Raw genomic sequence first — 12,966 nt, 5'->3', positions numbered from 1 at the left:
GAAGTCTGGCAAGTAACGGATATGTGAACCTGTATTAGGACCCTAACTACTACTCGTGAAGAGAATATCCTGATGGGTATGACGTGAAATACCAGCTTGGAAATATAGTATACTTAATACTAAAAATATTCGCTTATGGTGAGGATTGTGCAACCCTTTTTGGGTTGCTTCGGCTTCAAGCCTATGTGCTCTCGTTCGGACCAAACCGAGGCATCCAAAATAAACGTGCGAGGCGACCCTAGAAGCAGGCCCAGTGGGACGCGGCGGAGGCCGGTGATGTGTGGTCACCATACCACGCAGATGTGCGGTCAGATGGACATATTGTTCGATCGGATCCGCCGCACATCGGGACACGGGATCTCCACTGCCCTAAACTCATCATCATTGGTGATGGTTAGTCTTTCTTTTAACCTGAACACCTAACTAAGGGGCGCGTGAGACGCGCATCTAAATTATTCGACCGGTGAAGGTTGGTGGCGGCATCGAGAGAGCTGGTGTTCTCAGTGTTCTTTTTGCACGCATCAGCAGCAGCAGCAGCAGCAGCAAGAGGACCAGCTGCTGCACCGATCGGTGCTTGACGTCCACTACCTAACAAAACACATGAGATGAAGCTACGCCTGCAGAGAGTAGAGCCTTTTCCGTTGGAGTCCTGTAAAAACCATTTTACCCAAGGCATCTGATGAGGTGAGAAAGCGACCCAACAGTGAAGCCTCAACGGTATCTCTCGGTGCCTGCAGAGGGGGGAGGGGAGTGTGGGCAACTGGATGCCCAGCTAGCTTGCCTGGAGGGCAGGACTTTTCTGGGGTTTCCCACCTGCCAGCTTTGCTCTCCCCCGATGCCTTTTTCTTTCTGCATGATTTTGTTCGTTCCCATACATGGCTGTGCCTATGGGAAAGGAATCATGCACGCTTGTGTGCTATCGTAGGGGGAGGGAAGGAAGGGTTCTCCGTAGCAAAACTGCATAGACCTGTGTTGGTTTGATGCCACATAAAACATGGGAAGAATATAAAGAGACGGAATGGGGAAATAAGAAAGAGGATGGGGAGGGGGAGAGAGAGACAAGTGGGCAGCTCAGTGGAGGTCGTGGATGGAAAAAGAAAAAGAAAAAGAAAAAAATAAAGGCAAGAGGAGGAGGTATAGGAGTTGGGATTTCCTTCAAACAGCATGGTCCTATGGCTACTTTCTACTGTCTTATGTGTGTGTCCATTTGACATAACAGCATTCTGATATTTTCTATACAAGAAGACAAGGTCTTTCTCATCTGGAATAAAAAGTTAGCAGGGGAGGAGGGATGGGTGGAGGAATTAGCTTGAGGTCCCCCTATCAGCCAGCCAGCCAGCCAGCCAGCCAGCCAAGCCAGCCTTTTGTCCCTGAGACCATTCCCCCACCACTCAAAAGTGGCTTAAAAGATCACAAACTGAGCTCGATGGCCTCCCCCCCTGTGGAATAGGTTGTGGTGGCTTCAGTCAGATTTACATGGAGTGGAGATCCTCCTCCATCCAGATTAATCAAATTCCATGTATGAAAGAAGATAGATAGCTTGATGACCACCACCCACCCCTGTACAGGAGTGGAAAATGTTGCTTGCGAGTCCACATCTTATGTAGCAAAGATGTCCGTCCCACTTGGGAAGTGGCTTTCCCAACTTGTTTGATATGGAAGGTACAGACCTCCATGTCTACTAGCTATAGCTATAGCTGGTGGTCCAACCTCTACACCCTGTATCGATATCATACAACCACATAGTTTGGTGTATTCGTGACTCGCATAGGACGCGTACTAAGCATCAGAAGCATACAACAGTATCCAGTGATGAGAGAAGGAGATGTGCACTGTGCCATTTGCAAGCTCTACCCCATTTGTCGCACTCACCGAGGGTCCCCTCCATTTCCTTCCACCATATCGTACGCATCGCCATGGCCTTGGGAAATATCTGATACACGTCCACCTTTTTCCTCAATTTGTAGTCTCAAGGCACTGTGGAATAATATATTTATTTGCACCATTATTCTTACTGTCATAATTTATCGTGAGATAAGTTGAATTTACATCAACCCATTCATGGTGTTCATTTTTTTTATTTACCATTGTTTTCTTCATTAATTACTTGTAAAAAAATGTGGAAATCATGATTGTCTAATCGCAGCAAAATTCTTGATTGTGATGGTTCTTTATTCATGACAACAGTAGTAAGTAGAGTGACACCGTTGGTGTAATAGTATTAATTGATGGCGACAATGTTTGACTTGTACTATGATTTATGAATTAGATTCATATGTCAAGCTTAGTCTTATTGTTTAAACATAATAAAAAGGAGAAAACATTACGATGGAGGTTGATTCAAGATAATAAATAGGAGAAGATATTTTACTCTTGGGGTTGCCATGCAAATAATATTTGCATTGTTATTGTTATTGTTATTGATGGAGGGATAAGATCATTAAGTTTTGTTGTTGACAATGAAATGGATGTTTTGACTTCACCGATGGAATGAAATACTACTGCACAAAACAAATAACATAAAAAATATGTTTTTTTTTTTTTTTTTGACAAAATAGTTGCAAATGTTATTTGATTTTTTCAGTCAAAAAATATAATAATAATAAATCAACTTAAGAGTTCTAATATTAGTTCTCTCCATCAAAGTTTAATATGTATTCTAGGAATTAAATTCCATTAATATTATTATTCTCATGTTAAGTGAATTTCAACGACGCATTGGTGACTATATCTATATAATAAGTATGTCGCTTGTTAGAATCCGAGATGAATCCGAGTCAATTTGATCAGGGTTAATATGCATCAAAGTCGATACTAATTTAATCTAAAAATTTAAATTTCTAGTTTGTGGGCTAAACCCATTATATAAATTTGACTCTTTTAGTTTTTAGCAATATGAGTCTATCCACTTGTCCTCTTTCAATATCATATTCATATTGATTATCTTTAACATAAAAAAAAAATCCTCATGTAATATCAGTTAGAAAAACTTATAATGTTCTTTTAAATGAGAGAAGATCAGTATACAAAAACACCTAAAGTTCCTTTTCTCCTCGAATAACTTTGTGGTGTCTAAAGGAACTTAGCAGCCTGTTGGATTCATATCGGCAAGTGTCTCAAAACAACCTTTTGGGCTACAGATCACAGTATAATTGTTGTGAGCGACATAAAGCAGCAGACAATTCTCATCGTGTGAGCTAATTAGTACAAATAGACTAATTTGATTGACATCAAGAAGCGGCAATAATTGGTTAGACAAAGATTATAACTCACTTTGATGATGATGATGATGATATATGTATGATATGACTTCATTAGATATCTAATGAGACTCAAGTCTCCTTGTTTTCTCAAGGATTGATATCGATCTCTTGAACGAAGAGTAGAATACGTGCACACAAGTATTCATTTTCTTGTGCAACAAAGTTGACCTTCCACCTGCCAATGTCTGTCGATTAGATTGTCAATGGTCGATCGCTGTCACACAATGAATTCCAACGTGTTCACTGGTCCTACATGATGTTGTGGTCGCAGATAGCAGCCACAATAGATCGAAAACCAAGATAAGGACGCACATTACTCTATGTGGCAGGCCAACACCCAATTATTGAGCTTAAGGAACTGAAGATTGTCATTTAATAGCTCGCATGAGGTACTTACTACTGACTCCTAACTAGCTCGGCCAGTTCACTGCTTCCAGCACTCTAAAACATGCAAGCCGCTGCATTTGTGCTCGCTCGCTTGCTGTCTTGTTATCTCATCTTTTAATGACAGCAAAAGAACATGTTAGAGGACGACTAGCTTTGGAATCAGCAAGAGTGGAGGCAGAAAAGAAAGAGTCTCTCGGCTTTTATATCTCTCACCATACCCAATGCATATTGATCCTGTGAGGAATTCCTATGGTAGCTCATCTTTCCTGTTCTTAATCAGCACGCAACATATAACTAATAAGATAATGTTGGAGGACAGGGAGTGGGCTTAGCATGAGTAATGCTGCAGCTCTTTTAGAGGGCATCGGCATGAGAAAGCCACGGCCGGCTTCCCTTTATGTACTAAACTCCACACGTAATCGTTTTGATTTGCTCCATACATCGACGACGTAAGGCTCTGTCCGGCAGCTGACGCTCGCTTCTTCTTCTTCTTCTTCTTCTTATTGGTTCCTGTGGAGGAGGAGGAGGAGGTGAGTTCGAGGTGGATTCATCTATCTAACGGGAGAAGGAGAGGGAGAAGATAATGTGATGCCATAGGGAGAGAGGAGACAGAACAATGGAGGTCAGTGCGACTGATGTGGCTCATTCTGTACTGCAAGTTTCGTTAAGGCCTGAAATGACGCATGTGCTCCGGTAACTGTTGCAGCCTCTGAACCTTATATCGCCATGGCCATGGAGCACAAGCCATTAGCTCTTTCGTGGGGAAAGCACCATGAGCTGCAGCCGTAGAGGCTCAGGGAGCCATCGATACTGTGGAAGGAAACAAGATGTTTGCTTCGATCAGTTATGGCTTCCCGTTCCACTAATAAACGTATTAGCACAAATCAAGTTCATCCTGTCTGTCCTATTCGATGCTGCCAATTTGTCATCCATGAGTCTTCGCCTACCTTTATGTGAAGCTTCAGCATTAGGAGGAGCTATGAAAAGCAAAACTGCAGCTTTTGTTTATTATGTACTTACTTACCGGGGGCAGAGAGAGAGAGAGAGAGAGAGAGAGTCATGTGGTGTTCTCTTAGCTTTCAGCAGCAGCATGGATTATTAGAAGTTAAGACCACCCCCACTCTGCTGCAGTCGATCGGTTGGTAGGACAAAGGCATAATCCACCCTACCATACCAATATAGTACAAACACCTGCACCTAAAATCTTATCTATCCTGCCAAGGGGTCAATGGGAACCTGGCTATTCTACATCTCTTTCTCTTCTCCCACCGCTTTGGTTCTTTCTCTAGATCGCCATTAGTGTTGTATTGTGGATTTCTTCTGGGATTCCAAGGGATAAGAGGATGGAGTTCACGAATGGAAGAAATAGGCTTCACATCAACGAGCAAGAAGAGCAAGGGCAAGCCTGCAAACATGCTCCTTTGGTGCCTTACTCTTCTTCCTCCTCGTCTCCGTCGGCTTCATCCTCTCACTTCAGGCGGAACGAGGGCTCGTCGGTCATCGGCGATAATCTTTTTGAGAAGGAGCATATGTTCGACAAAGTGGTAACGCCAAGCGACGTCGGCAAGCTAAACCGGCTGGTGATCCCGAAGCAGCACGCCGAGAGGTACTTCCCACTGGACGCGTCGGCCAACGAGAAAGGGCTGCTGCTCAGCTTCGAGGACCGCACCGGCAAATCGTGGCGCTTCAGGTACTCCTACTGGAACAGCAGCCAGAGCTACGTGATGACCAAGGGGTGGAGCAGGTTCGTCAAGGAGAAGCGGCTCGACGCTGGGGACACCGTCTCCTTCAGTCGCGGCGTCGGCGACTCTGGTCGCCACAGTCTTTACATCGACTGGAAGCGGCGGCCCGAGAACCACGACCCAGCCCGGATGCCGCGAATTCCTCTCCCGGGAGTCTCCTTTGCGCGGTCGGTAGGACCGTGGGCCGGTCACCTCCTCATGCCGTCTGGGGCGGCGATGGCAACGGCGTACGACCACCGCCTGGCGGGGTATGGTTGCAGCGTGCCGAGCACGACTGCTGTCAAGGGGCAACTTCTTCTCTTTCCTTCTCCGATGACCGGGCCGCCACCGACGGAGGTGCAACCCGGTGGGAGTGGCGGTCTGTCGATGGTTCTTGAATCGGTGCCGGCGGCCCACAGCCAGGCCATCGCCAAGCGTGTCAGGCTGTTCGGGGTGAACCTCGTCAGTCCCGAATCGCAAGTCCACGCCGATGGCAGTCGGTCACAAGAAACGTCTGCTGTCCCTCTCCTCCAGTTGCAGCATAGCAGCGTCGAGTCCTCGTCGCCTTCATGGTCGTCGACGAGCAAGGAGCAGCATTCGTCCTTGGATCTTGACCTATAAGAGAGGATATCATCATTCGCTTGCAGATCAATTGGGATGAACACCGAACCGTGTTCGACGAAAGTTGGAAGGTTCTTTCTATAGTTTTGTGCTGCTTTTATATGATGGAATGGTGCATCCAAATTGAAGTTGTTCTTCATAATCTACCTCTTCAAACTGTACATATGCTGGAAGATATAAAGGCTCGTAAGCCTCTTCATAGGATTCTAATCCGAAAGAGCCCATGTTATCACCGGGAAATCGCTCATTCTTTTGCTCAATGCTTTTATGATGTCTTTTTGCTGGTCTTCCCTTCGAATAAATGCTTCATCTCTTTCAGAAAGTTCCAAAGAAGTCGATTTGACATTCCTTAAATCGAGGACGGACAGCTTTGGAGCAACAGAGGTAAGATCTAAACCCTTGTCCTTCCATTTTTCTTGTCTTGTATACATCAGGTTCCCTTTTATAGCCCGCTATGTTAGCAATTGTATGTTTACTATGCATTATGAGTAATGTATGGTGGGACAATCTGTAGCTGCATACATTTTCTTCTTTCCTACATTAGCTTAATGCCTTTATGATCATGCTTGAGCTATAACGGAGGTGACAGAATCATGGAACTGTGCATCCCTGTCTTCCTGCACCTCATTTAAAGGCTGTCAAAGTTGGAATAGCTTTGCTTTGGCTGCAGTTTTATTTAGTTCTAGCAGTACTGAGATGAACATACCAAAAGTATGCCTGTGTTCCTCCTACAAAGAATTGTTGATTTTGTACAATAAATCAAAACCACAGATACAAAAGGAATGCAGAAGGTACAAATGGTGAGATTAAGCTTCTCTTTGTATGATTTATATATGTAAAAATTAACCTACATGAAGTTTCTCCTTAGACATAGCTCAATGTTTCCAGCACTTGTAGTCGTACTTCAAATTTTAGAACATGGAGTCTATTCCTGGCATACAACTGGTTCCCACAACTCCTCTCCTGATGTATTTTCTGCTTGAAGATGATTGATTCCAGGATCTTTTGATAAACTCATCTTCATATTTAGGCATCGCTTTCCATCAATTCAACAATTTTTCAGGAAACCACTTTTCTCATTGGGTAGCAATCTTATGACTGTCAATTAGTCCCCAGGTAAAATCTGGCATTGTTCTATCCCTCAGTGACTTCCTTTTGTTCATTGCTGATATCTCAAGGGAGTTACAGCTATATTCTTTGCTGTATACACTATTGCTTCTTAATGATCTTGACAGTGTATTAATGTCAACCTTAGTAATTATGACAGTTTTAGCACATATATATAGTTGTGACTAGAAATACATTTTGTTATAGTTTTTGCTTCTTCATATGTCTTGGAGTGCCACTCAACAATCAATACATCTTAGTTCCAAAAGCCTAATAAGTTAATGGATTGCATGTACGTTCACGAGATGATCTAGCGAAGATTAATAACTTTCTACTGTAACAACAACAACAAAACCGTAAGGTCTCGATTATTTGAGGTCGGCTATAGTTGACCCTTATCACTCGTACTAGCCAATCAAGATATATCTTTAATTTTCAGCTACACTAGTCCCATGAAACTCTTCAAATGAGCCTGGTTTTTAATAGAAAGAAAAGCATGGCTAATAAATAAGGATATGAAAGATACATTTTTATTTTTATATTGTTTTACACATATCTACCTGACTCCATGCAGTGATATAGAGTTTATGCTTTTTGATGCAGAATGAAACAAGGTTTCTACAGGGGAAGATCACATAGTAAAGGAGCCATCTCATCTCATGGTTTCTGGAAAATGCTAATTACAATCTCGAAATCTGTCATCCAGGTATGGTGTCTTTGAGCTCATGATACCAATATTGATTAGTACATTGTGTGCTGTCCATGAAAAAGATGACAAGGATGCATATTCCATTAGGATCTGAAGCTTGGCATTAGTACTCAATTTTCAGATAGGTTCGAATAATGTGCCTTAACTGAAGTATTATACCTTATATATACTTTGCCAATTGTTCTTTGTTTTGGCCTCCATGATAGATAGGTCACTGCTCCAATGACAATGTACTATTATATGTATTAGTTTTTTCACTAACCATTTTATTCTTTTTTTTTTTTTTTTTGTGTAATATGAGTCTTCTTTGAATAACAAATAGGATACTATATAATGCATATTTGGATATTAAATTTTACATTCCACTCATTAAACTCATACATTTAGTACATATGCCTTACATTTTGAGCATGATTTTGACTTGATGAAGCTTGAAAACATGGCTCATGCAAGTTTGTTCGTGCCAAATACAATGAATCTGTAAAATGTGGAATAGAAACAATTCGAAAATCTAAAAATAAATTCTTGAATGCATGCATATATGGTATTCAAGAGGGATTGAAGATATGAGTTCCACAATGTGTATTTTAGGTCTTTCAAATTTATTTCATGTCTCTGAACAGATCTACATGTGAATGATGACTCCATTATGCATACATCTATGCAATTAAGATCTTGTCCTTGAAAGGTATGTTTCTCTCTCTCTCTCTCTCTCTCTCTCTCTCTCTCTCTGTGTATATGTAAGTTCAGATTATCTGTGTCTGACATGAAAGATAGCAACTTATTAATTCCCCCCCATCTAAATTTTATTATCATTTGGTAAAAACTCCCTTAATTGACAAGGTAAGAAAAATGATTGATGTACTTTCAGGATATATTAGAGAAAAATCATCAATGGTATTTCTTTGTTGATGATAAATTCTATAAGCTGTAAATTATCAGTACTGCCAAATTAAATTAGGCAAAATTCTATAAACTCCTGTGGTTTTTATTATTAGTCAGCCTTGCATCTCGAAAATCTATCTTAGATTTTTCTTTCTTTCATTCTTTTTTTTTCTCTTGAATTTTCTTTTAGATGCTAATCTATACTAAATGATTTGAAGTTTGGATCATTATGTGTTTGGAGAATTCACGCTTAACGATTCTTGATGTGGTTGGGGGAATCAGATGCGGCCATCACACAGTCAATAAACCAAGGTTTGCATGGGGACCCTGTTGCCTTTTTCCTGTGCATCAGCAGCAACACTTCTCCCTTACTGTGTGACCTTATTGATCTATCCCAAGGTTGGAAAGATTGTGTTACGTGTGCAGGAGGATTAGCAGCATACTGTGCGTGGTGGTTTCTACAGGCCATGCATTATTTCGAACGCATACTTGCTTTGCATCTGCTTTGGTGGTAGTATATATAGGTCATATATTCCATGAAGGATGAGATTGTGCACGCAGAGCGCCGATGGTGGCTTCGATATCGCAGACGTCATATGACTCGATCTGTGTGCCGCATAAGGACGAGAGGGATCTCGTTTGGAGCAGAGGCAAGCCGACGTCGCCCCTCATGCATGCACATGCGTGCACAGGAATCTGTGGGCTTATGGTCGTCCTTTTCGGACTTGTCTTGGCATACTGGACCTTATGTTTACAGAAGGAGACAAGCTTTAAGAGGCCGCATTAATGGAACATGTATTGCCACCTTGTCTTCCCTCTCTCTCTCTCTCTCTCTCTCTCTCTCTCTCTCTCTCCTCTAATGTCTTCTCCCAGACCTGCAGCAAAAATGGAGTACATGAATTAGAGGTACAGACTGAGAAGGGTATGGTAAAGGATGGAGGAGGAAGAGCGCGAGGCGCTTCTTGCAGAAGCTTGTACCCCGTGCATACATGCTACCACAAGATTTCTCCCTTCCTTCCTCGCCCTCTCGTGGACTGAGGCGGGCTCGCAGGCACTCCCACCAAGGAAGCTCTGCTGCATGCGTTACATGCCTGCTTGCTTTCCTGCCGTTCCGGTGTCAGCTTCGACCCCTGCGCTGGCTTTGCAGTCCTGTTTGATGGTTACGTGTTAAGCGTAGGCTACGAGGCAGGAGGCCGGGCATTCTTCCTTCAGCTGATCTAGCATGACACCTCTTCCCCTCTCTCGGACAAAATTGAAGTGTATCGATATTAGGTCATTTATAAAAAAAAATCTTTAATAATGAGGTTTTATATGCTCTCATATTTATTTTTTACTAGAAGCTTTTTTTTTATATTAAGACTAAAATATCCTTAATAAAATTTTAAAAAAGATATTCAATATCCATTGACCCTATTGACTTTGATTTATTTGGGTTTAATAAAATCTGAAGTATTTGATTTATTATTTTTAGGATCTAGATTGCCCTACATTTTTTTCCAACTCACCTCTCTACTCATTCGATCGATGCAACAACAATGGGTAAGACGGTTGTCATTGCCAATCTTCTTGTTAGTGGTGGCCATCGTCGTCGTCGCCATCGCTAATAAGAAGCAAGGATAGAGTGAGCTCTAGCTTCCTATATAGCATGCATATATAATAGTTATATGGAACATGTCCCTATCTCCAAATGAAGTCATAAGTCAATAATTATTTTGTTCTCAATTATCGATTGCAACCTCAAGTCGATAACATTCGAGTTCTTGATGCTCACTCGACCCCATCTTCACAATTGCAGATGATCAGGATAATGGGATAGCATAAACATATCAATACGCCCGCATAACTATACTGGTTAATGTACTATGCCTCTGTGGTCATTTACAACCAGAGAAGAGATGAGGTTGCTAGTAATATAAATACTAAAGAGGCGTAAAGGAGTTTCTTGTCACCAATGAGGGTAGCATGCTATTGTTATTTGCAAATATGGAAGAAGAACATAAGAGTTCACGACTAGCAGAGAAGAGTAGAGGACTTGGTCGTCAAAGAGGAGATGATATTACCACCAGTTTCTACCATAGAGGAGCAGAGGAGGGAGAGGGGTGTTTCTATCATTGATTGCCTTGGTTTGGTATAACCCTCATGTAAACTTTTTCCGTCATGATTGCATTGTAGGATCTAACCCAAGTCTATTTGATCCAGATCGTGATCACAGGTGAATCAAACCAGCTCTTTGATCGGTCGAGTTTGAATTAAATTGCTCGATTTAATGAAAGGATTTATCCGATCTCAAACATATTTTTTTTAATATTTTAAATAAAAAGGGACGCTCTCTAATAAAAAGAAAACATGAGGGTGACATCCAGTAAAACTCTATCATGGAGGACTTTTTTTTAAGGTTAATTGCCCATCAATATTTGCATCAAATAGACCAATCCATGGGCGACGTGGAGTCATCTAGACAACCTGGGTTGTTCTAAACGGATATCTTGGTGTTCATCAGCCCAGCAATATTTACTGTAGAGTTTGGGTGATAAGACTCGTCGGTTGCTTTGTTGGGAGATGTCTATTTTCTCAATCAAGATTACCAATTCCTGGATCATCATCAACTTGCTTTCTTTCCTACTCTCAGCAGAGCTGTAGACCTGAAAGAAACTAAAAACAAAAAGCGATGATAAATGCATATGCGTAGTTGAATGTTTCTTTATGTGTGTCCTTTGTACTCATATGAAATTGCATGGTTATTTCTGACATTCTCATTCAACAACATAACAATCCAAACAAATCAACGCACTCTCGTCTCTTCTTATTTAAGCATTCGCCACATATCAAACGGGCGGAGCAAACCAAGTCCTGCATGTAGCCTCAAGGCGCACAACACGTCTGTTAGTCCTCCTGCATTAGCGGCGTATCTCACTGATGAGGATAGTAATTATGATAAGATTCGGCTGACGTCAGATGATGCCTCACGCCTCGATCGGTGCAACAGTACCTGGTCAATGCAGATCGGAACATTGACCGAGGCACATTAACACCCTGCTCAAGCTCAATCCTTCACGCCACGCCAACACCAGTGTCAGACGCTACCAGCCCGCCCCCTGAAAGCGGGCAACTCAGGAAGCAGTAAGCTTCCTTATAAATACCCTCTCATTCATCATCAGAGGGGGGAGGACAGACACAAAAAAGATTTCATTGTTTGAAGTCCCCTTCACATCAATTAACTTGATCATCGGAGGGGTTAGGCCGAGCATCTCGACCCGACCTTTGTGCAGGTGCAAAGCCGAAGGTCCCCGCGGGACGAGAAGGCGAGGAGTTCCTGCCCGGAGGAGTCGATGACACCATCTCGATCACCACACACGACCACCTCAACGGACTCGAAGGTCGTCTCGGGAAGATCCCCCCGTCATCCGGACCCGAACCGAGCCGCGTCGGCCCCGAGGCCACGGCTAAAAGATTGTCTCCCACAACAGATTGGCGCTAGAAGGAGGGCCCAATGTCGAGGGATCCTCAGACCGACACCAACGAGCACCCAGTCGAGGGATCATTCTTAACAGGGGCGCCGACCATGCACCCCTCGCGTGATGGGCCACGGGCAAACGACCTCGCCACGACCTCGGAATGCTACTGGCATTTGTTCAACGACCCGGGCCTGCTTCCGCCCAAAGGTGCTCCCAGCACCCCTTCACCCATGTCGGCCGAGGACTTCCAGGACCTTGCCCACCAGGTCTGAACTTTGACGGGAATGGTGCAGACGGTCATCCCGCTCATTTCCCAATCAGCAAATCCGTCGGCGGCCCAACCTACGCATCGGCTGGAGCCGTCCACGCCTACGCACATAACCACCCTGGAACTCCCTGGCTCACCCTAGACCCAGGCGTTTCCCCTTGGAGATCAAGTAGTGGGAAACCCTGCCGGCCGATCCGAGCAGGAGACGATATCCTCGGGCTCGACGAACTCCTTCCAGGCCCAACTGCGCCTTCTCGGTCAACGACTCTATGATGTATAGAAGGAGGTCCGTACCTCAAAGGGAGAGCTTGCGGATGATCCGCACTGGGGGTCGCCGTTCGCGGCTGAAATACGGGACCAGCCGGTGCCCGCGAACTTTCAACTTCCCTCCCTGGACGCTTACGACGGCACCACCGACCCGGCGGACCATGTGTCCGCCTTTCGGGCTCAAATGGCGCTATACGGAACTTCTGACGCTATGATGTGCAGGGCGTTTCCTACAACCCTGAGGGGGCCTGCTCGCACGTGGTACAACGGCCTGAAGACCGGG

At 43.6% G+C, this 12,966-nt stretch overlaps 1 protein-coding gene across 1 annotated transcript; it reads left to right on the top strand.

Annotated features, from left to right (window-relative positions):
• The first annotated feature begins 4,356 nt into the window (after positions 1-4,356).
• LOC135644534 (B3 domain-containing protein Os02g0683500-like) lies at positions 4,357-6,232 on the top strand. Its single transcript, XM_065162190.1, has one exon. It carries the CDS (start codon positions 4,994-4,996, stop codon positions 5,990-5,992), a length of 999 nt encoding a protein of 332 aa, XP_065018262.1. The 5' UTR covers positions 4,357-4,993; the 3' UTR covers positions 5,993-6,232.
• The last annotated feature ends 6,734 nt before the right edge of the window (positions 6,233-12,966 follow it).

This window comes from Musa acuminata, chromosome BXJ3-8 (genome assembly GCF_036884655.1).
Source record: "Musa acuminata AAA Group cultivar baxijiao chromosome BXJ3-8, Cavendish_Baxijiao_AAA, whole genome shotgun sequence".
Classification (NCBI taxonomy): Eukaryota; Viridiplantae; Streptophyta; class Magnoliopsida; order Zingiberales; family Musaceae; genus Musa; species Musa acuminata.
Note: the sequence above shows the minus strand (reverse complement) of the source record. Positions and strands in the feature narration are given on the sequence as shown.